The sequence below is a fragment of the Gracilinanus agilis genome, chromosome 4, assembly GCF_016433145.1.
Source record: "Gracilinanus agilis isolate LMUSP501 chromosome 4, AgileGrace, whole genome shotgun sequence".
NCBI lineage: Eukaryota > Metazoa > Chordata > Mammalia > Didelphimorphia > Didelphidae > Gracilinanus > Gracilinanus agilis.
Genome location: NC_058133.1, coordinates 239,737,327 through 239,762,860, shown reverse-complemented (window position 1 = coordinate 239,762,860; position 25,534 = coordinate 239,737,327). Strand labels below are relative to the sequence as shown.

Here is a 25,534-nt window from a genome sequence, read left to right as displayed (position 1 = left end):
CACTATTTGACAAAAACTGCTGGGAAATTTGGAAAACAATATGGGAGAGATTAGGTCTAGATCAACATCTCACACCCTACACCAAGATAAATTCAGAATGGGTGAACGACTTGAAATAAAGAGGGAAACTATAAACAAGTTAAGTGAACACAGAATAGTTTACTTGTCAGATCTGTGGGAAAGGAAAGACTTTAAAACCAAGGAAGAGTTAGAGAAAATTACAAAATGTAAATTAAATGGTTTTGATTATATTAAACTAAAAAGATTTTGTAGAAACAAAAACAATGTAGTCAAAATCAGAAGGGAAACAACAAATTGGGAAAAAATCTTTATAATGAAAAACTCTGACAGGGGTCTAATTACTCAAATATACAAGGAGTTAAATCAATTGTATAAAAAATCAAGCCATTCCCCAATTGTTAAATGGGCAAAAGACATGAATAGTCAATTTTCAGGTAAAGAAATCAAAAGTATCAATAAGTACATGAGAAAGTGTTCCAAATCTCTAATAATTAGAGAAATGCAATTCAAAACAACTCTGAGGTATCACCTCACACCTAGCAGATTGGCTAAAATGAAAGAAGGGGAGAGTAATGAATGTTGGAGGGGATGTGGCAAAATTGGGACATTAATGCATTTTTGGTGGAGCTGTGAACTGATCCAGCCATTCTGGCTGGCAATTTGGAATCATGTTCAAAGGGCTATAAAATAATGCCTGCCCTTTGATCCAGCCATACTATTGTTGGGTTTGTACCCCAAAGAGATCATAGATAAACAGACTTGTACGAAAATATTTATAGCTACGCTTTTTGTGGTGGCAACAAATTGGAAAGGGAGGGTATGTCCTTCAATTGGGGAATGGCTGAACAAACTGTGGTATATGCGGGTGATGGAATACTATTGTGCTAAAAGGAATAATAAACTGGAGGAGTTCCAGGCGAACTGGAGAGACCTCCGGGAACAGATGCAGAGCGAAAGGAGCAGAGCCAGAAGAACATTGTACACAGAGACTGATATACTGTGGTAAAATTGAATGTAATGGACCTCTGTACCAGCAGCAATACAATTCCCCAGGACAGTTCTGAGGGATTTATGGTAAAGAATACTACCCACATTCAGAGGAAGGACTGCAGGAGAGGAAACATATAAGAAAAACAACTGCTTGAACGCATGGGTTGGGGTGGACATGATTGAGGATGTGGACTCGAAACTACCACACCAATGCAACTACCAACAATTTGGAAATTGGTCTTGATCAAGGACACATGACAAAACTAGTGGAAATGTGCATCGGCCATGGGTGGGAGGAGTGCGGGGGGTGAAGGGGAAAGGAGGAGCATGAATCATGTAACCATGTTAAAAATGAATATTAATAAAGGTTTGAAAAAAATCAGAGTGAAGTAGAAACTCTGAAATGCAAACAAAGGAATTAAGGGACAGATGGAAATTTAAATTCTTTGAGTACTGGAAAGGGCTAACCAATGATGCAATTCTTACATTCTGCTAGTTTAATAATCTTGCCAAAAAAAGAAATGAGAGTACACTACCATGAAATGCTCACAAGGAAGTCATGTTTGCACTTTGTAGTCATGATTTCCTTATCTAAATGTTTGCCATGTTTAATTATCTGTTTTATAATTTTTCCAGACTTCAGTCAGGATTACTTGCCTATAGAGTTTAGATTTTGTTTTCTTCCCTTTTCTTTTAAAAAAAAAAAAAGGTATTTGCCCTTCTCCTATCTCCAACCTTTCCTATTTTCCATCAACTTTGGTTAAGTAATCAAATTTACCAATTCTTTGAAGAACTGAGTATGAAGTTTTTTGGGCTTGTGTAATTAGAATTTTGTACCCTAGAACTACACTTCCCAGCATTCCTCTTTCATCCTCATTTTATGTCCTTATAGTTTGTAGATAAAAGTTTCCGTAACTCCACCCTCTCACTCTCTTCTCCTACTTCCCCAGTCTTGGAAATTGCTCTTTGGTCAGGCTACACTTTTTCTCTACTTCAAGTGATTATAAATATTATAAAAATATGATTCTTGCAATTATTGTATAATAATTTTAATCTTACATTTATGGCAAGCCACAAAGGGATAGAATTCTCAATTTTTCCTTTTAAGAGAGCCTTTGAGTAAAGAATAGGGAGTAGATAAATTTTGCAAAGTTGTGTTTCTCTCCTGCCATTTCTGGTGTTCCCCTCCTGCTATTTTTTGTTTTTTTGTTTTTTGCTGGCCACCCTGGCCACCCACACTGCCCTCCCACTTTCATTTGAGTGACTTAGCCTAGGGTTTCTTGCTGAAATGATTAAGCCAAGGTTCCTGCTCAGAGAATGAAGTATAAATCTACTTCCCCCTCTCCTCCCAATGTGGGTTTGAAAACCTGTGCTAGCTGCTTTTCAGCAGGGTAACACATCCACTCCAACCTGAGCCTGGCTAATCCAGGAGGGCTTCCATGTTGTGAGGGTAGGGACTGAGGTATTATGGAGCCACTGATTTTATCCCTGTTGTGGAGAAAGGAACAGAACTCTTCTCCCAAACATTCCTTGTGAGGCGTTTACTCCTAGGCAGTGTATACTAGGGTAGCACCACCTACATATAGGAAGTAGAGATTACAAGCATGGCCCAACTTACTGCCTATCTCAAACAGCTGCTGTTTCCAGAGAGCCTTACCAAACTCATGCAGCTTATAGTTTTGGGGTGTCTATTCTTACTACCGTTCCTGGGTGCCCTTGTCCTTGCAATTAACTTAAGTAATCCTGTGATTCAGAGGGGAGATTCATCTCCCTACACCCCCTTGTTATTTTGACCAGCCTAATCTCTGCAACACATCCAATATAGGGTTTGTCCACACTATGCCCAGTGCATGTATGGGGAACCCCAGAGGTGTGACCAAAGGAATCTATATGGATGATGATACTGCAGAGAGGAAGGAACCTTAATGAGATCTGGAGGTGAATTTTAAGCCTTTTCAGACTTCATTGTTTTATTGTTGTTAACTCTTTCAGTTTTGTTCCCCTCCAAACAGTGAACAGGTCTCTATTGGAATTGGAGAAAAGGACTCTTGAATTCAATGCCTGTATCCTGTCATGCTTATTTTATTTGCTGAGTGTTTGCTTTAAAATTCAATTTTGTTTTTTAAATTCACATATTAATCTGATCTATACTATTCTGTTACACCAAATCATCTTCAGCAACAGTGTTTTTTGGTTTTTAGCTATATATTCTGTTACATTGTCTTTATTTGTACCTCCCCTATGACTGGAATGGAGAAAAATACCATTGTAAAAGCCCATAGTCAACTTGCACAAACACTTTCCCATGGCAAAACCATAGGTCCTTACGGATGCTCAGTTTGTCTCCAGATCCATAGAGGTCACATGTTGCCTATATGAACTGTTAATTGTCACATAGATGATGATGGATGGACTCCATCAAACTGGTTACAATCTGTATACAACCTTTGAAGTATTTAATGAGCTATATATTTCAATTGATTTTAAGGGGTCTTCAGAAGTGATTTTTAGATATCTAATAGCACCAATGCCTCTGGCTAATCATTTGCCTGCCTTTGAGTTGTTTGTAATAAGAGGTAAGAGTCCACTTAGTAGTGAAATAGCACTGTTGTATTTCCCACCTCCACATTTATTAAAAATGTAATGGATGTGGGGGCAGCTGGGTAGCTCAGTGGATTGAGAGCCAGGCCTAGAGACGGGAGGTCCTAGGTTCAAATCTGCCCTCAGACACTTCCCAGTTGTGTGACCCTGGGCAAGTCACTTGACCCCCATTGCCTACCCTTACCACTCTTCTGCCTTGGAGCCAATACACAGTATTGACTCCAAGACGGAAGGTAAGGGTTTAAAAAAAAATGTAATGGATGAGACTTTCATTATTTAGTCCTGGGCTCCATATTGAAAAAGATGGGACATATTGGAGACAGGTCTTTTATACTGTTTCAGTCTCATACCAGAGAGAGGGAGGTTCTCCAAAAGGGGCTTGGTGAAAGGAAACTCTTGGTTCTCACTGTCTATTCTGAGGTTACTCTTGTGAAAAGAGAATCCTTTATTTACTTTGCCTAGTTGGAGTTAAAACTTTGGTTAACAATAACTTAAATACACCTACTTAGTACCTCACTAGATTGTGAGGACAGGATTTAACTCTCCTTTGTCTACTTTTGAATTAATCAGCAAAAGCAGTATACCTATGCTTAACCCTAAAGTAAGGGAAACTCTTACTACATGATTTTATACCTCCAAAAGGAAGGCACCTCTACTTAACCTTACATAGGTGAAAGTCTGCAACCCACATGCTAACTGGGTGGTAACTCAGAAACGTGTGAATCCAAACTGGGTGACAACTCAGAAACATGAGAATCCTAGGAGAGTTAACATCTTTAGAGGTGACAAATCAATCCCACAGAAACTGCCCCTGGGCAGGGCTGGACAACTTGGAAACTGATTGGCCCCTGTGAAGAGGGGCAGGAACAGGAAACCACCATAAAAACCATGAAATCCTTGGGCTGGGCAGTCTCCTAAAGCTGAGTCTCCTGGAGAGTGTCTCCTAGAGATAATCTTCAAGGGAACTTAGCTGGAGACTGTGGCATGAATCGTGGCTTCAACTTAGACTCTGACTCCTGGACCACTTGGTTGGGTGAGTGAAAAGGGCTGACTACTTTCCTAGTTTCCTAAAAGACTAGGTTCCATCTTGGAGGAGGCCTCATAGTTATTCACTAAGGGCCCTCCTGGTTGGAGATTAGTATAGGTATCTTCTGTAACCTCTCTCACATTTCTCTACTTTATTGTTTCCCCTCTAATTTGGTAAATAAACTTATGACTTGAGATATAATAACTTCAGCAACCACATTATTTCATATAACTTAAGTCCAACCACTAAATTTAACCTTTATAGTGGTCACCCTATGATAGGTTATAATCTCATCTGGGAGATGGGAAGGATTTTTCTAGGGGGTTTAGTAGCTCCTGAATGGGTTTATATTTGTAACTCTTCAGCTTACTCTATCATTCCACCAGAATGATCTAGATTCCTGGTGACATTTTAGACCTAAAAGGTTTTCATCAGAAAGGCAGAGGTTTTTTCTGGTTTCTCCTGCCAAATTTTGGAATGATGGCAGTAATACACTTAGTTAAAAATATCTCAGCCAAGGTTGAAAGGGTGGCTAGATCTGTAGAACTTTTGATAAATATTCATGAGTTCATCGTTTTTTTAAAATGTCACACAGCAAGTGGATATAAAGAGACTCATGTGAATCCTAATGATAGTGGGTATTATGATTTTGGGGATTTTGGTATTTCTTTGAATGTGCATTACCTATTATACTACTGTTTTATAAAGCTGTTACTTGTTGAAAATCATTTGCACTCACACTGTAGATCATGGCCAAATTAAAAAGGAAATGGATCTCATTTTTAGGTGAGAAACCTTTATATTCGACATCTCCTGGGCTGAAACAGTGTGTCACTGATTGTAAGTTATATATTTTTTATTTTTAAAACTTTTCTATTATTATTTTTTCCTTGGATGTGCAATAGAGTATTTGAGTTTTCTTTTTTCTTTCATTTTTTGTACTTGAACTACATGTGATCAGTATTATTGGTTTTTTGATTTTGCACTAGGGTAAGTTTAAAATGTCCATTAGCCATAATGTCAATGCATACCCAAAAACTTTAGACTATTAAAACAGGGCCATTGATTGTTAAATATTGTGGGACTTTTATTAATGATTGTGTCTGATTCCAGGAGAAGGAATCATAAAAGAGCCTCTGCATAGTACCAAGGAGTACAAAGTTAACCTGCACAGTGCCAATGTGCACAAGGTCAAAGAGATCAACTAATCCTGGTGGGATTGATGAGATTCTGTGCCAAGACAGGGGATTTGAACTTGTTTGGGGTTTGAGGTTGTGGCTGTTTGACATATATCAGAAGCAGGTCTTCCCCGTGCCACATTCTACCAAGTACCAGGTTTTGGCTGCCTTCCTGGCTCCCTTATCCCTGAGAGAAAAGGTAAAACCAGACCAGGGAATGATATTTCCCATTTGCTGCTAAAATCTAATCCCTTTTCTTTCTTTCATAGTGTGGTAAATTTTGTGTAGTCCTGGCTGCTGCTTGGGTAAGTGCATAATTGCTACTACAAGCTTGTGGGACATAAATCACTTTAATTGGGCCCTGATTCAAGGACCTGTTATAGGTTTATTTTTCCTTACTTAGAATTTTTTACACATAAGACTTCGATATTGTATATTTCATTCAGAAGTTACTTCTTCTCTTTTATTTTGTTTTTTGATATCTTTGATTTCTTCTGACAATTGATTTCCATACCTCATAACTCAGCCATGTATCCTTCAGTTATCTGTGTATTTGTCCACACCCTTCTCAGGGGGGATTGTATTATTATACTATAATGCAAAGTTTAAATTCTTTTGAGAGTAATTTTAGGATACGGAATTTGCTACCTCCCCAAATTCAGAAAGTGAACTGTTTGGAGAAGGCGCCATGAAGATGTCTGCAGAAACCACACAGCAGCAAAAGATCCAGAGTGAACTTTGGGATGTAGTGATGTGAACTGGGAGGGGGGTGGGTAGAATGCATTTATTTTGAATGTACACTTTTACACCAAAGGGGACTGACTCCAAATTGCTTTTTTGTCAATGTAGCAATCATTGTTTTTGTTTTTATTTTCTCTCTTATTTCCCTCTTATCCTAAAATTATTTTAATTTCCCTTTAGAAACTGCAATGTTGTATATACCTTTAGTTAAAAATCTTTAGAGCTATAAGCTGGTTATATTTAAATGATCTACTGGGGAGACTAGTCTCCCAAAGGATCACAGAGGGAATTGTGTAATTAGAATTTTGTACTTGACCTACATTTCCTAGCATTTCTCTTTTGTCCCCACATTATGTCCTTATATTCTGTAGATAAAAGTTTCTGTAACTCCGCCCTCTTGCTTTTTTCTCCCACTTTCACAGTCTGGGAACCTGCTCTTTGCTATACTTTTCCTCTATTTCAAGTGATTATTAATAAATTTTATAAAATATAATACTTGGAGCTATTGTATATTACTTTTACGTTTACAGGGTTAAGTGACTTGAATACATTAAGAAAAGTTGTTGCTCTCTTACAATTTTCTTATCTTGATTATCAACTCCTTTTAGTAATTTTTGTTATAACTTCTAATGTAAAAATCATTCTCTTTGGCAGAGAAAACATAAGAAAAATGAGAATTAAGGATTAAATTCATGAGTCAATATATTTGAGACCTACTGAGTGCTATCTTAAGTGCTAGGGAAACAAAGCTAAGCAAAAAAAGAATGTCTGCTTTAAAAGAGTTCATAGTCATTTAGGGGAGACAACATGTAAGCGGCTATGTACAAACAAAATCTATAGGTAGGATAAATTGAGGGTAGTCTGAAAGTAAAGGAACTAAATTTAAAGTCAGTGAAAGCTTCTTGCAAAAGACTGGATTTTAGATGAGATTTTAAGGAAGCCAGAGAAATCAGAAGATGGAGGTGAGGAAGAAGGGAGACCCATGTATAGGGGAAAGCCAGTGAATATGTCCAGTTTGGAGCAGAAAGAAGGCTAATGTCACTGGATTGCAGAGTACATAGAAGGAAGCAAAGTATAAGCATGACTCAAAAGTAGGAAAGGGCCAGATTATGAAGGGTTTCAGAGGCCAAATAGATGCAGTTATGTTTTATCTCTGTTGTATGTTATCAAAATCCCAATCAACCTGAGCAAAGGTATTAAGCCTGCTTTGAGCTTCCTTTTTCTTCCAATATAGCTTTAAAAATTCCCTTTTTGGGTACTTCCAGGCTAATTTGGCTGCAGTGTAGAAGGAATTTCACGATTCTTCCTACTACTGATCACAGCAAAGTGTCTCAAAAGGACAAAAATCAAAATCAGACAAGGGAAGGGCACAGGCTTGAAGATGGGCATGGTGTGGGCATTTCCATGCTGTAAGAAGGTAAAATTCTCAGGAGCTGATGGAGGACACCACAGTCTTACCCCTGAGGACAGTGCAAAGCGTTGGCAGTGAGATTTGGGACTCGCAGAGCATGGAAGCAGAGACAGCACAGAGCATGGGAACAGAGACAGCAGATACTGTGGAGATTCAAAAAATAGCCTCAGAGCAAAACCCACTCTGTAACTTGCTACACCAACTGCTGCTTGTCCTCCTCACTCAGACCTCTGGATGAGAAGGTAAGATAAAACTAACACAGCCATGGCCACCAACACCCAGAACTACAATCCATAAATACAAAAAAAAGTAAGATATGACAGAGAAAGCTTCTGACAGTGGATAATGTCTATGGAGAAAAGGAGCAGAGTGCAGAGGCATAGTAAAGATTGACAAACAAGCAAACACATCCAAACTTTCCCCCAAAAAAAGAAAATTGGTCACAAGCTCTTGAGAAAGTCAAATTGGATTTCAATGGACCAAGTAAGGAGGATAGAAAAACTTGGGAAGAAAAATGGGAAATAGAAATAGAAGTAATTTAAAAAGAAAATAACAGTTTAAAAGACAGTATCTCCCACTTGGAAAAGGAAACAGAGAAATCGCATGAAGTAATAAGCAAATTGGAGACCAGAACTGACTTGATGGAATCCATGAAAAGCAGGTTAGACCAAACCAAAAAGAAAAATCAAAAGATCACAGCTGAAAACCCATCTTTAAAGACTAGAATTGGGCAAGTAGAAACTAATGATCTCACAAGACAGCAAGAATTAATAAAAAAAAGTCAAAAGAATGACAAAATAGAAGGAGATATGAAATATCTTGTTGAAAAAATAACAGACATGGAAAACAGGTTCAGGAGAGATAATATGAGAATCATTGGTCTACCTGAAAACCTAGGGGGAAAAATAGAAGCCTTGACATCATATTACAAGATATTATCCAAGAAAATTGTCCTGATATTCTTGAATAAGAGGGCAAAATAGACATTGAAAGAGTTCATACATCACCCTCTACATTAAATTCTCAAAAGACAACCCTCAGAAATGTAACTGCCAAATTTAAGAGCTTCCAAGCCAAGGAGAAAATATTATAAGAAGCCAGAAAGAGACAATTCAGATATTAAGGAGCCCCAGTCAGGATTACACAGGATCTGGCAACTCCCATGGTAAGGGACCACAAGGCTTGGAATATGATATTCAGAAAGGCAAGAGAATTGGGTCTACAACCAAGGATCACCAACTCATCAAACCTGACTGTATACTTCCAGAGGAAAGTATGGACATTTAACAAAATAGAAGATTTTCAAGTACTCGCAAAGAAAAGACCAGAACTAAATGGGAAATTTGATGTCCAAATACAAAATTCAAGTGAAACATGAAAAGGTAAACAAAAAAGAGGGGAAAAATTTTTAAGGGTTCAGGAAGGTAAGATTGTTTATATTCCTATGGAAAAACAATATTTGTAACTCTCAAAAACTGTCTTTACTATCATAGTAGATAGAAGAATTATTCATAGGTAGAAGTTGGGGTACTAAACGGTTTAAGATAACAGGTAAAAAAGGGGGGGAATAGAAGATGGCACCAAGAGAAGGAAGAAGAAGGAATGAAGGAATGAAGAAAGAAGAAAATAGGATAAATTATACCACATAAAGAGGTATATGGGAGGAAGAAGGGAAGAATACTATTGAAAGAATGAGAGGAACATAGTGCTAATAGGTAATACTTAAACCTTATTCTCAGTGGAATCAATTCAGAGAGGTAAGAACATCGAGATCCATTGGGCTATATAATTCTATCTACCCTACAGGGAATTTGAGAGGGAAAAACCCAAAGGGGGAAGTGGGACAGGGAGTACCAAAAGGGAGGGAAAGACAGGGGGGAGGGAATTTAATAGACACTAAAGAAGAAAAGGCAGGACTAGGAAAGGAAATCAAATGATGGAGAATACACAGGTGATAATCATAACTTTGTATGTGAATAGGATGAAATAACACATAAAATGGAAGCAAAAAGCAGAATGCATCAGAAACCAAAAATCCTACCATATGTTGTCTACAAGAAACACACATGAGGCAGATGGACACACACAGGGTAAAGCATCTTATGGCTGGAACAAAATCTATTGGGCATCAACTGAGAAAAAGAAGGCATGAGTCACAATCATGATAACTGGCAAAGCTAAAGTAAATATAGATCTGATTAAAAGAGATAGGGAAGTAATTACATCCTGATAAAAGGCAGTGTAGACAAAGAGGAAATATCAGTACTCAACATGTATGCACTAAATGATATAACATCAAATTTTCAAAGGAGAAACTCGATATTGGAGAAATAGATAGTAAAACTATACTAGTGGGAGACCTGAACCTGCCTCTATTAGATCTAGATAAATTAAACCAAAACATAAATAAGAAAGAAGTAAGAGATGTGAATGAAATCTTTGAAAAATTAGAATTAATAGATATATGGAGAAAAATAAACAAGGACAAAAATGAATACACCTTCTTTTCAGCAGCATGTGATACATTCACAAAGACTGACTATTTACTAGGGCATAAAAACAATGCAAACAAATGTAAAAAAGCAGAAATAATAAATGCAGCCTTTTCAGATCATAATGCAATAAAATAATTAATAAAATAAAATAAAATAATAAAATAAAATAAAATAATAAGGGTACACGAAAAGGCAAATAAAAATTAATTGGAAATTGAATAATACAATTCTCCAAAATTCATTGGTTAAAGAACAAATTATAGAAACAATAATTTCATTGAAGAGCAATGAGGAGACATGATATCAAATATGCACATCTGCAATGGGGATAAATTAGAAGCCTTCACAATAAGATCAGGAGTGAAATAAAGATTACTATTATTTAACATTGCACTAGAAACACTAGAAGTGGCAATTTGAGAAGAAAAAGAAATTGAAGTTATTAAAATAGGTAATGAGGAGACCAAGCTTTGCAGATGATATGATGATCTACTTAAAGAATCCTAGAGAATCAACTAAGAAACTAGTGGAAATAATCAACAACTTTACCAAAGTTGCAGGATACAAAATAAACCCACATAAAGCATTTCTATATTTCCAACACATCCTGGTAGCAAGAGTTAGAAAGAGAAATTCCACTTAAAATCACCCTAGACAATATAAAATACTTAGGAATCTATTTGCCAAGACAAACACAGGAATTATATAAACACAACTACAAAACACTTTCCACACAATTAAAACTAGGTCTAAACAACTGGAAAAACATTGAGTGCTCATGGGTAGGACAAGCTAACATTATAAAAATAATCCTACCCAAATTAATTTACTTATTCAGTGACATACCTATCAAACTACCAAGAAACTTTTTTTACTAAATTAGAAAAAACTATAACAAAGTTCATTTGGAAGAACAAAAGATCAAGAATATCAAGGGAAATGATAAAAAAAAAATGTGAAACAGGGGGGCCTAGAGTACCAAATCTTAAACTATACTATAAAGTAGAGGTCATCAAAACAATATGGTAGTGACTAAGAGACAGAAGGGAGGATCACTGGAATAGACTTGGGGTAAATATCTTCATCAAGACAGTGTTCAATAAACCCCCAAATCCCAGCTTTTGGGACAAGAACCCACTATTTAACAAAAACTGCTGGGAAAACTGGAAAAAAGTATGGGAGAGATTAGGTATAGATCAACATCTCACACCCTATACCAAGATAAATTCAGAATGGGTACACAGCTTAAATATAAAGAAGGAAACTATGTAAATTAGAGGGACATAGAATAGTATACCTGTCAGATGTATGGGAAAGAAAAGAATTTAAGACAAAGCTAGAAATAGAGAATATGATAAAATGTAAAATGAATAATTTTGATTACATTAAATTAAAAAAGTTTTGTACATATGAAACCAATGCATCCAAAATTAGAAGGGAAGCGTAAAGAATGAAAGCCATCCCTGACATTTTTGAAAATTTGGCAGTTAGAATGTTGGCAGAAGAAGAATCTAGTCACCATTGGAAGAGAGCAGAGATTTCTGGGAAAGAGAAGTCAGAGAAAGGGCTTTTGGGGGAAGCCAGAGTGGGAGGTGGTTGAAACTGGCCTTGTGATCCTCAGAAGTGACCTCTGGGGGTTTCCCTGATATACCAAAGAAGACCTGCTTTCTCCAGAGACATCTTGTTTCTTGTGATTCACTTATACCATCAACGGTGCGAACAGGGTTTCTGGACTTCTTTGGGGGAGCTATTCCCTGAACTCCAGCTGCCTTGGGCTTTTGCTTAGCAGTACCCCTCTTAGTTTTGCCTCAACCACAGCTTTAGGATTTAATGAGTGGGCTTGGAAAAGTGAAACTTTGTTTTGGGGAGCACCCTGTCTGACCCTAGGGTCTTAGGGTCTGGCAGAGTGATGGACTTTTGGGATTAGAGATACCTTGTACCCCTTTTCCTGCTGGCCCCCTATTTCCTTTCCCTTTGCCTTGTTGTTCCTGAAATTAACCCAAGATTTCCTGTAACAGATCTGGGTGAATCAGTTGGAGGGAAGGGAATAGGGAAGGCTTATCTCCATTTTAAGCTTGACCCTCAGCTAGGAGTAAAGGGGAGGTTTCTGTGTACTCTAGCTGTCACCAACATCCAATCGGGGAGTCACTCATTTCTCCTTGAGGGGACAACATACCTTCAACCCCTCTACCCCAGCATGTTTTTCCCTGATTTTCAGAGGGGATCCCCATTTAGTATCTCAGTAAATAGGGGTGGCTGTATATGTTTGGAATTGGGGAGATGCCATTTAAAAGTATGTTACAAATTTCCTATGGACATGTGGGGACTGTGAGACTACATTTCCAGTGATTCCAAAGGGTTTCCGGTTTTTGGTTTTTGGGCATGGGGACGTCAAACGTCCCCATGCATAGGGCAGCTTAAATTGAGAGGAGGGCCTAGAGAAGCTCTCTTTTTGGTTTCCTGAGTGGCTGGCTGGCGTACGAGAGAAAGAGGATGGGCCCCAGCGGTAATTTTAAAGATAATCAAGCACGGTCATAGATATTTCACCAACAAAAGCCATGGCTATTAAAATATTAATTTCTCTTATCAGTCTTTATCATTTTTAATCTTAACAGCTGTGAGGACAGAGGGGTCAATCTACACCTTACTTATTGGTCCACAACTAAAGCCCAATCCTCCTAATCATCCCTCTTTTTACAGAAGCAACAAATTGGGGAAAAATATTTTTTATTGAAAAACTTTATTTAATTAATTAATTTAGAATATTTTTCCATGGTTACATGATTCATGTTCTTACCCTCTCCTCAACCCCTCTCCCCTATAGCCGACACACAATTCCACTGTGCTTTACATGTATCATTGATCAAGACCTATTTCTATATTATTGATAATTGCACTAGGGTGATCATTTAGTCTACATCCCCAATCATATCCCCATCAACCCATGTGTTCAAGCAGTTGTTTTTCTTCCGTGTTTTTATTGCCATAGTTATTCCTCTGAACATGGATAGTGTTCTTTCTCATAAAGCTCTCAGAATTGTTCTGTATCATTGCATTGCTGCTAGTAGAAAAGTCTGTTACATTCAATTGTACCACAGTGTTTCAGTCTCTGTGTACAATGTTCTGGTTCTGTTCCTTTCACTCTGCATCAATTCCTGGAGGTCATTCCAGTTCACATGGAATTCCTTCAGTTCATTATTCCTTTGAGCACAATAGTATTCCATCACCAACAGATACCACAATTTGTTCAACCATTCCCCAATTGAAGGACATCCCCTCATTTTCCAATTTTTTGCCACCACAAAGAGCACGGCTATAAAAGTTTTGTGCAAGTCTTGGGAAAACTCTTTATAACAAAAACCTCTGACAAAAGTCTAATTTCTCAAATATATAACGAACTAAGTCAATTATATGAAAAATCAAGTCATTCCCCAATTGACAAATGGTCAAGGGACATAATAGGCAGTTTTCACATGGGAAAATCAAAACTATCAATAAGCACATGAAAAAGTGTTCTAAATCTCTTTTAATTAGAGAAATGTAAATCAAAACAACTCTAGGGTACCACCTCACACTTAGCAGATTGGCTAATATGACAGCAAAGGAAAGTCATAAATGTTGGAAAGGATGTGGTAAAATTGAGACACTAATGCACTGCTTGTGGAGTTATGAATTGGTCCAACCATTCCAGAAGGCCATTTGGAACTATGCCCAAAGGCCTTGCCTGCCTTTTGACCCAGCCATACCACTGCTGGGTCTGTATCCCAAAGAGACAATAGGGGAAAATACTTGTACAAAAATATTTATAGCCGCACTCTTTTGTGGTTGCAAAAAATTGGAAAATGAGGGAATGTCCTTCGATTGAGGAATGACTGAACAAATTGTAGTATCTGTTGGTAATGGAATACTATTGTGCTAAAAGGAATAATGAGCTGGAATGACCTCCAGGAATTGATGCAGAGTGAAAGGGACAGAGCCAGGAGAACATTACACATAGACAGATATACTGTGGCACAATTGAATATAATAGACTTCTCTTCTAGCAGCATAGCAATGATCCAGGACAGTTCTGAGAGACTTATGAGAAAGAGCATTACCCACATCCAGAGAAATCACTGTGGGAATAGAAATGCAGAAGAAAAAAACATTTCTTTGATCACATGGTTCAATGGGGATATGATTGGGTATGCAGACTCTAAATGATCACTGTATTTAAAATATTAATAATATGGAATTAGATCTTGATCAATGATACATCTAAAACCTAAAAGCTGAATTGTTTGTTGGCCACAGGAAGTAGGAGGGAAGAGGGGAGGGAAAGGTTATGAATCATGTAACCATGGAAAAATATTCTAAATTAAATTATATAAATAAATAAATAAATAAATGAACAAATAAATAAATAAATAATTTTGAAAAAAAATTCCTTTTTTTGTTGTTGTCTTTGGCTTCTCTCATCAGACTCTGTGTCCATTCTGAGTATAGTGTTCCTATCTGTTTTTAAAGGTCCATATCACGTCAAACTCATTTTCTGTACCTTGGTATCATTTTTATACTCTATATCAGGGGTCGGCAACCTATGGCTCTTGAGCCATATCTGGCTCCACCTCCCGACTGGCCAGTCCGGGCAGAGTCCCAGGATGTGCCCCAGGGGGCCCTTTAGCTTCCGCCCCATATTCCAGTGCCTTCCGCCTCCATCCTCCTCCTTCCGAAGGAGTTTATGGCTCTCACGGCCAAAAAGGTTGCTAACCTGACCGTTGCTCTATGCATTTCTTTTTAAAACTCAAGTTGCTTGAAGAGTTTTTCTGTGCATCTAGATCTGTCTTATCAGACATATCTCATTTTTTTTCTACTGCAATTGTTTCCTCTTAGTACAATCAGAATTTCATTCTTAAATATCTAACATTCCTCCTAAGCTAACTACTCTTATATTATTTAATTCCATGGTATCCTTACTATTTTTTTCATAGGAATCACCCAAATTATAGATCAGTTGGAGAAATAAATAATCTCTTATTGTCTGAATAAGCAAAAGTATTGTGATAAAAATATCACAAATCTACTTCAAAAAAACCTGATATCTTGAGGTCTTAAATATTTGTAGTGCACATCAAGGAGCTGGGATCAGAATGGAAATGAGCACTTCACAATATTTCTCTGAGGATAACAGGATAAGAAACCTCAGGACTTGGTAGTTATTCCCTCCAGGTTCACATTCTGAGAGAGAAAGTCAACATCCCCTGAGTTCCAGCTTAACCTTTCCTTCCAGCATTCCAGAATCTTTCATCTTCAGGTCTCATGCATCTGTCCTCTGCAAACCTTCATCTTTCTTACTATAAATATCTCTTCCTCATGACAGTATACCCAAAGTGGAAAACTGGCCCTATTAGTTAATTTCTTTCTTTTTTTTTTTTTTTTTTGGTAGGCAATGCCCAGAGTCACACAGCTGGGAAGTGAAGTTAATTTCTTGATTTAATTATTTTTAAAATCATTTAATCACAAGGAACTTGGAGGTGGAAGGAAAGGATGAGTTGAAGTGGTCCTAACTACAAAAAGATAATCTTCCTCCCAGTCCCAACATTTTTGAAGTTCTAGGTACTGGGTCAGAAAAAATTTCAGCAATTAAGGAATAGGCAAAATGGCTGTTATTCGAAATCAAAAACCATAAAAATTCAGCATTTGTGGCTACTTTCTCCCACTCTTCTCACAGTTTTTGCTGTCTTCAATATACCATTATAATCTCTATTAACTAGAAACAATTGATAATCTACTGTTCATTGATCAATATGCTTATCTCAGATCTATGATGCTCAAGAATTCAAATAGGGACTGTGACTTCCCATGAGGCAAATCATAGTGATCAAGGTAGACATTTCAGAAGTCTCAGAGGTAGCACACATTTTTCATAATGTATTAGTAAATAAGTTCATACCAAGTTCTGACTCCTCCTGGACACGCTGACAATAGATTGTCTTAACAGCATCCAACTCACTGCTGAACATTGTGATCAGTCCTGGGTATTTATCAAATACATCCATGGCTACTACTGGTCTTTCAAGCAGACTCCCAAATATTTCAAGCAGCTGTAGAAAGAGTTGAAATATAGGAAGGAAATCCAAAGGTTTAAAAAAATCAGTTCCAGGAATTCTAAGGCTGAAGATAAGGATTTGGAGAAAGGAGATAGATTAAATCTAAGTGAAGGAATCTACCAAGGGTTGGCATAATTCTAAGACTCAGGAGGTATTCTAAAGCTTTCATCTAGTGGCTAAAAATCCACATCAGGTACCTAGAAATCACCATTTCTTCCAAGGGATCTCTAATGTTTCTGGCATCATCTGGGACAGAACTGTGACAAGTAAATGCTAACTAAAATCAGTCTCTGGAGGCTATTTTTATTTAAACCTACATGTTGGCATGCTCATAAAAGGTCCCTTTAACCATGGTGCAATAGAATTCATGCCCACATGTTGTTCAACAATATTAGTCATGTATGCTAAGTGCCTTATTTTCTAAATGAAGAAACTAAGGTTGAGTCAGTAAGTGACTTGCCCAAGTTAACAAAAATGGTAAGTGAATTCCAAATGCAACAATCCCACTGCACCACCCTTTCTCTTTCATCATAGTATTAAGAGTCACTATGATTGGATATTGACAACGTCTCATTTGTTTTTAACTTGATGGAAAACACTCTCCCTCAAATATGGGCATTGGACCAACTAAGAGAGTTTCAGAGAAACCACACTAATATTTTTAGAATATTTTGATAAATCCAATATAGACAGAAATAAACTATACTTTCAGCCCAGAGGAGCTCTGCCTCTCCCCAAGAGCTTCACGTGATCAAGAAATCCTAACACTGTAGGGACACAATAAGCACAGAAAGCCTCATTAACAGGGTCACTCAGGACAGCATTGAGACATGAAATTGACCTCACAATGGGAATGTTTCTTAACAACAGATACACACCTTAAAAGCATGCTCTAAGCCAGATACATCATCAAAAGCTTGGATGAAAACCATCCCTAATCTTCGGTCCAAATCTTCTACTTTGTGGTTAAATTCAGCAACATAATTTTCTAATTCCTAAAAAGACAAGTGTAAACAAAATAAATAACAATGAAGATGATGATAACTAACATTTATACAGCATTTTAAAGTTTGCAGTCATTTACATACATTATCTCATTTGATTCCCCCAACAAAATTTGTTAAGTAAATCTTATTAATAACCCTACTACTGTGAGAAACCTTACAACTAGCACCATCAAGGAGTAGAGGTTGAGATTTCTGACTTGCTTGGTGGACAAGCAAAGTCAATCTCCCTGATTTCCCTCTGAACAGTTATTTGGCTGGTTCCTGTGCTCTTCGAGTATACTTGGACTACAACTGATCAAGACCTATAGACCATCCACGTGAGATCCCATTTTTCCCTTGTGTCTCAGCTGCCTGTTTAGAGTAGTGTAGGGATTTTCCAGATTTTCAACTTTTAACCCTGAATTTGATCCTTAGTGTTTTAGGTTAAGTGTGACTTCTCCAATCATCTCTAACCCTATAGTCTGTATTAAACCTGTATTTTATAATTCTTTGGTCCCAGTTTACTCATTTGTTAGTTTCACAGACTTTCTATTCATTATGTGATGTTTCCTGGTCTTATATATTTTTGTTTAGTTCCCTCAAAAATTTAAATAAAGGATACAAAGCTTTTTTTCTTAATTGAGTTTTTAAAAATCTTATCCTAAATACATTTGACTTATTTTGTGTATAAGCATTTTGATTTTGTGCTTTTGAATTTATCTTTTAGCTTTTGTAATCTCTTCTATCTTTTTGGTTAAAAATTCTTCCATGCTAGTCACAATTAAGAAATGTTCTTTTCCTTTTTTTTTGTTTTATGTGACCCTTTATAGTTAGAAATTAGTTTGCAAAACTATTTAAAATTTATTCAATTATGTGGTATAAGATGCTAATCTAAATTTGATTTATGCCAAATGACTTTCCAGTTTTCCCAGAAGTTTCTAATAAAAAATTCTTCCCCAAGTAGCTAATATTCTTTTTTTCTTGAACACTTTATTGTTGTATTTTTTATTCTTACTTTTCTAATCTATTCATAGACCAACTTTTCTGTTTTTGAATCAGTATAAAATACTTCTAATGATTAAGGCTTTGTCATATAATTTGAGTTTTGGAAGTGCTACTCCCTTTTAGAATTTCTATTTATTTTCATTTTTCCTTTGAGATTTCAAACCTTCTGCTCCTTCAAATGATTTTTTCAATTATTATGTCTAGTTCTATAAAGATACCTCTTGGTGGTTTGACACAGCAGTACATCTATAACTTACTTTATGTAGTATTATCATCTTTATTGCTACAGCACAACCACAAGCAGCAAACATTCATTTGATAACTTGTCATTCTTTATTTCTTTAAAGAGTATAATTGTAGTCATATAAATATTAAATGTATCTTGATAAACTGAGTTCCAGATAATTTTTTCATTTTGTAATCTGAATGGGATTTTGTTTTTACTTTTTTCCTTCTTTTTCCCAGTTCTCATTAACCTTAATACCTTGCTTCTAAGATTTTCTTCAATTTATCACGAATATATTTTTGGTTATACATACTTGTTTACATTTGTCTCCTCCATTAGACTGTGAACTTCATGAACGAATGGAGGATTTTTTTGGCCTTTTTTCAGTATCCCTAGCACTTAGCACTGTGGGAATAAGTGGAAACATAACCATTTCATGACATCTTGATAGATTAACAATCTCCCAACTACTGGGTGTCCTAATATTAAAAAGTCTTCAACCCCTCTGCAAGGTCATAGTAAATTAGATGGACTCAACCACTGTTGTAACAATTACTTATTGTACTTGAATAACAAGTCTAAAAAAGCTGCTTTCACAATTCAAAGTCTTTGGTCTTTTGGCCTTTTGATTTTTCAAGGTCTCTTAAACTTGAATACCCGTTTTCTTCTTCTGATAATAAATATTGCCACTTGCATTTCAAATAGTCCCTTTGTATCTTTTTTCTTCTTTGACTGATCTCCTCTTTTTTACACCTTCTTATAATTACTTATCTCTCCTAAGATTCTGTAGAATGCTACCAATTGGCTCTATACTCTAAGTCAGTGATTGGCAAACTATGGCCTGTGGGCCAGATGTGGTCCCCTGAAATGTTCTGTCCTGTTGCACGACATTATTCCTAATCTGACAAATACAATGAGTAGGATACAATACAAGGAAACTGCGAAAGAGTTGCCTTAGAAACAGACTGACAGATGAGTATTTCCTTTCCTTTGTCCCCCTCTTTAAAAAGTTTGCCCATCACTAGAGTCTAAGTGAACATAGAAGGCTGTTAAAAACACACACACACACACAACAAATCTGTTCCCCAGGAAGCTGGATTTGCTATTAGCAAGAGCAGATGCTTTAGCATGTTCATAAATCTCTTTATTTTCAGTCTAGCCTCTTGTCTGTGACCCACCGTCATTGGATCCTTGCTGATAGGCAATTCCTCCCAAAAGTTTGATGGAATTCTCCAAAAATACTATTCAGTAGTTGTTGATTTGACTATTGGATTTTGTTATTATTTTCAAAATGCTTACCATTTTTGTGGATTTATGCCATATTCTACTACTTTACTAAAGCAAATGATTGTCAATTATTTTATTTTTTTAAATATTTCTAAGTCAGTGATGGTGAACCTTTCAGAGACTGAGTGCTGTGTTCTACCGACTTCGACCCCTGCTGAGACCAAGTACCAGGCCTTGTGTCCCTACCCCAGAGACTAAGTTCCCATGTAAGCCACCTACATTATCCCAGACAGGGGAGGGAGGAAGAAGTCCTACTGGGCTGCTGGGCAGAGGGGTAGGTGAAATTAGGAATGTCCTCAGGTGAATATGGAGAGGGGCAGGGGAGCAGGTCAGCCCTCTGAGCCCCTCTGGCTTTCTAGCAACAAACTCTGGAGTGTGACGGTATGAATGCGCACTGAGAAGGCTCTGGGTGCCCTCTTTGGCACCACCATAGTTTTAAGCAAACAATTATGTCATTCTCGAATTGGGATAATTTTGTTTCCTTTTGGCCAATATTTTAGCCTTTCTTTGCCTCATTGTTTGTTATACCTAGCATTTCTAGAACTATGGCAAATAATACTAAGGAAAGAGTCATCTTTACTTTTCCTTAATTAGGAAAGGTCTTCATGCTTTTCAATTGCAAATAATAATAGATTTTTGTTTTAGATATATATTTGTTATATTAAAGTGATTCTCCTAGGATTCCATTTTTTGAGTTTTAGCACAAGTGAATGTTGTGCTTTGTCAAAGGTATTTTTCTTGCATCAATGATATAATTATGTGATTGTTAACTTTTCCTAATGTTGAACTTACATCTTTGGGATAAATTCAACTTGGCCAAAACAAAGAATTTTAAAATATATATTGCTGTAGTAGCTAGAAAATATGCTACATTTTTAAATTTATTTTTTACATATATGCTAATTAGTGACATTGGTCTTTCATTCTTTGCTTTATCCTTCCTGGATCAAGATATCAAGACTATATTTATCTCATAAAAGGAATTTAGTAAAGCAATACCTCTCTCTAATTTCAAGAGTAATTCGTATTGCAAAGTTATTACTTCCATAATACTTGTTAGAATTCATGTGTTAATTAATCTAAACCAAAAATTTTTTTCACACGTAGTTCTTATAAATTTAATTCAATTTCAGTTAATTGGGTTCTTTTGTCTGTCTAGTTTTATTATTTTTCATATACTAATTCATTGTTTCCATTTGTGCTTTAACTCACCTATTATGCATTATCATTATTAAGACTTCCATTTAGTTTTATATTTTTGCTTGTGTTCTCTATATTAGTAACTATTTTTATTGTCTTTATTAAACAATAAGCAACACAAGGCAATTAGTATTTGTTAAAGTGGTTCCTGTGTGCTGAGTACTGTGCTAAACACTGGGGATATAGAAGTAAAAAGACAGTCCCAGAGTTCCGGGTTAAGATGGTGGCAGAGTAAAAAGCAGCACTTAACCTCTCCTAACCAAAACATACAGCACTCTTCAGGGGGACATAAAAACAAATGCAGACGAATGGAGGGACCCCACAACAGGGCACAGAGTAGAAGGTATGTGGAATTGGGGCATTTCCATGCTATAAAGGGGTGAAACAGCTTTCACTAAATCTCGGGCTGAGCAACCAGCCCCCTCCCCCCACACACACACACCACCTACAATGCCAAAGCCAACTCAAAAGAAATAGAGCAAGTATGGGGCACCCATTGAGTAATTGGCAGCTCCAGGGCCTGTTCATGAGAGCAGCAAGACTTAGGACCCCAAAAGGCTAAAGAACACACACGGACTTTAAGAGCGGAAATGGAGCACAGGCACGGGTGGAGGCAGACACAGGCGTGAGCAAAGGCTCTGAAACCCTGAGTGGGGAACCAGGGCAGACGGGTATACAACTGTGGAAGCAGCTCCCTGAGACTTGTAAAGGAACCTCCAGCAGAGGATCAAGCAAGGGGGTCCACCAGGGGGCTTGACCTTGAAAACAACCAGACCTGAGACCTCAGGAGCCAAAAGAGCACAGACAGACCCTGAGAGTGAGGATAAAGCTGAGAACGGGCTGGGCTAACAATGGAAACCCAGAATCAGAAAGGCCAAAAGAGAGAGATTAACAACAAGAAGCAGAAATATTTAACACTCAACAACTTTTACACAGAGAAAATCCAGACAACCGAACAAACAGAAGAGGAGAAAAAACAAGCAATCACATCCAGACCCTCCCAAAATAAAGAAAACTGGTTACAAGCTCTTGAAGAGTTCAAATCTGAGATGACAAGAAAGTTGGAAAAAATTTGGCTAGGGAAATGGGAAATAGCTCAAAAAGAAATCAGGCAAGAAATAACAGTTTAAAAGGCAAAATTTCACAATTGGAAAGTGAGGCAAGTCAACTGAAGACCAGAAATGACGAGACTGAAAAGGAAAACCAGTCTCTAAAGGCAAGAATTGAGCAATTAGAAGCTAATGATCTCTCAAGACAACATAAAAAATAAAACAAAGTAAAAAGACTGAAAAAATAGAAGGAAACATGAAATATCTCAATGAGAAAGTGACAGACCAAGAAAACCAGTCTAGAAGAGACAATTTAAGAATCATTCGTCTTCCAGAAAAAGCAGAAATTAATAGAAATTTGGACTCCATACTTAAAGAAATTATTCAGCAAAATTGCCCTGAAGTTCTACAACAAGAGGGCAATATAGACATTGAAAGGATCCATAGATCGCCCTCTACACCAGACCCAGAAAAGACAACACTCAGGAAAATAATAGCCAAATTCAAGAGCTTCCAAGTAAAAGAAAAAAATCTTACAAGAAGCCAGAAAGAGACAATTCAAATATCAAGGAGCACCAATCAGGATCACACAGGATCTGGCAGCCTCCATGCTAAAAGACCACAAGGCTTGGAATATGATATTCAGAAAGGCAAGAGAGCTGGGTCTTCAAGCACGGATCAACTACCCATCAAAATTGACTATATACTTCCGGGGGAAAGTATGTGCATTCAACAAAATTAAAGATTTCCAAGTATTTGCACAGAAAAAACCAGGACTAAATGGAAAGTCTGATATCTAAACACAAAAATCAAGAGAAAAATAAAAAGGTAAATAAGAAACAGAGGGGAAAGAAAGAAAACTTATAATTTTTAAATTGCCTTTTTAAGGGCCTCAGTAAGATCTAATTATCTGTATTCCTATGTAGAGAAATGCTGTGTATAATTCTCTGTAGTGAACTCTATTCAATATTATAGTATTCACTATTATAGTAATCAGAAGAATAATTCATAGGGAGAGGGTAGAATACTAAATGGTCTAAGATGATATGGGATGTGGGAAAGAGGGGGTTGAATAGTAGGGGACACCAAGAGAAACTTGAGGGAATAAGAAAAATAGGATATTCTATTACAAACAAAGAGGGCATGGGAAAGGGAGGGGACAAATACTATTATAAGAAGGAGAAGAAGAGAGCATTAAGAGGTAATATTTAAATCTTACTCGCAGTGTAATCAACCCGGAGAGGGAAGAGTAGCTATATTATCCATTGGGATATAAAACTCTATCTAACCCTACTGACAAAATCAGGAGGGATAAACCAAGGGGAACAGGAGAGTGGGGAGGTCAAAAAAGAGAGGGGAGAAGAAGGGGGAGGGAATTTATTAGGCTTTTAAAAATAAAAAGACGGGAATTACAAGGGAGGGGGTAGAAAGGGAAGTTAATCAAGGGAGGGAATAAGGGATACCGGCTCAAAGCAAACCACTGGTTTAAAAGAAAATAATGGAAGAAGAAGGAGTGGGTAGAGGGGAGCATACAAAAATGTCAGTGAATTAACAACTGATAATTGTAACTCTGAATGTGAATGGGATGGACTCGCTCATAAAATGGAAGAAAATAGCAGAGTGGATTAGAAACCAAAATCCTACCATATGTTGTCTACAAGAAACACATATGAGGTGGGTAGACATACACAAGTTTAAGGTTAGGGCTTGAACAAAACCTTTTGGCATCAAATGAGAAAAAAAAGGCAGGAGTGGCTATTATGATTTCTGACAAAGCCAAAGTAAAAATAGATATGATTAAAAAAGAGAGGGAAGGGCTTCCGGGTTAAGATGGCGGCAGAGTAAGAAGCAGCTCTTAACCTCTCCTGACCAAAACACACAAAACTCCTCAAGGGGACATAAAAACAAGTCCAGACGAACGGAGGAACCCCACAACAGGGCACAGCGTGGAAGGTACGTGGAATCGAGACATTTCCAGGCTATAAAGGGCTCTCACTCAATCGCGGGCTGAGCAACCGCCCCACCCCCACCCCCTCCACACTCACCTATAGCTCCGAACCCAGCTAAAAAGAAATAGAGCAAGTTTAGGGCACCCATCGAGTCATCGGCAGCTCCAGGATATGTTCCTGAGAGCAGCAAGACTTAGGACCCTATTAAGTCAAAAACGCACGCGAAATCTGAGCGCGCGCGGGAGCAGGATTCTGGGCACAGAATCCCGGCTGAGCAGAGGCGTGGGTGGAGGCAGACACAACCAGGAACTAAAGCCTAAGTGGGGAACCAGTGCAGACGGGTATACGACTGTGGAAGTAGCTCCCTGAGACTTGTAAAGGAACCTCCTGCAGAGGATCAAGTAAGGGAATCCACCAGGGGGCTTGACCTTGGAAAAAACTAGAACTCAGACCTCAGGAGCCAATAGATCTCTGACAGACACTGAGCGCGAGGATAAACCTGAGAAGCTGCTGGGCTAATGATGGCTAATCAGTCACAGGAAGTTCAGAAGAGAAAGAATAATAACAAAAAAAAGAAGTCTTTAACACTCAACAGCTTTTACACAGAGAAAATCCAGACAACCGAGCAAACAGAGGAGGAGAACAAACAACCATCCAGACCCTTCCCAAATGAGGAAAACTCCTCACAAGCTATGGAAGAGTTCAAAACTGAGATTTTGAGGAAAATGGAAGAGATCTGGCAAGAAAATAACAGTTTAATAGGTAGAATCTTGCAACTGGAAAGCGAGGCTCAGAAACCAAATGAACTGATAAGCAAATTGAACACAAGAAATGACCAGATTGAAAAGGAATACCAGAAGATTATGGCCGAAAACCAGAAGATTATGGCCGAAAACCAGAAGATTATGGCCGAAAACCAGAAGATTATGGCCGAAAACCGAAAGATTATAGCCGAAAATCAATCCCTAAAGGCTAGAATTGAGCAAGTAGAAACTAATGATCTCTCAAGACAACAAGAACAAATAAAACAAAGCCAAAAGACTGAAAAAATAGAAGGAAACATGAAATATCTCAATGAGAGAGTGACAGACCAAGAAAACCGGTCTAGAAGAGACAATTTGAGAATAATTGGTCTTCCAGAAAAACCAGAAATTAATAAAAACCTGGACTCTATACTAACAGAAATAATTCAGCAAAATTGCCCTGAAGTCCTACAACAAGAGGGCAATATAGACATTGAAAGGATTCATAGAACACCTGCGGCATTCGATCAAGAAAG

The 25,534-nt window shown here is 37.4% G+C and overlaps 1 protein-coding gene across 1 annotated transcript in view; it reads right to left on the bottom strand.

Annotated features, from left to right (window-relative positions):
• DNAH9 (dynein axonemal heavy chain 9) overlaps window positions 1-25,534 on the bottom strand; it is an 858,849-nt gene that overhangs the window by 769,065 nt on the left and 64,250 nt on the right. Inside the window, exons 8-9 of the mRNA XM_044675179.1 lie at window positions 17,432-17,548; window positions 16,397-16,547 (exon numbers count right to left, since the gene is read on the bottom strand). Coding sequence (XP_044531114.1) covers window positions 16,397-16,547; window positions 17,432-17,548 — 268 coding nt within the window. The remainder of the gene's footprint in view (window positions 1-16,396; window positions 16,548-17,431; window positions 17,549-25,534) is intronic.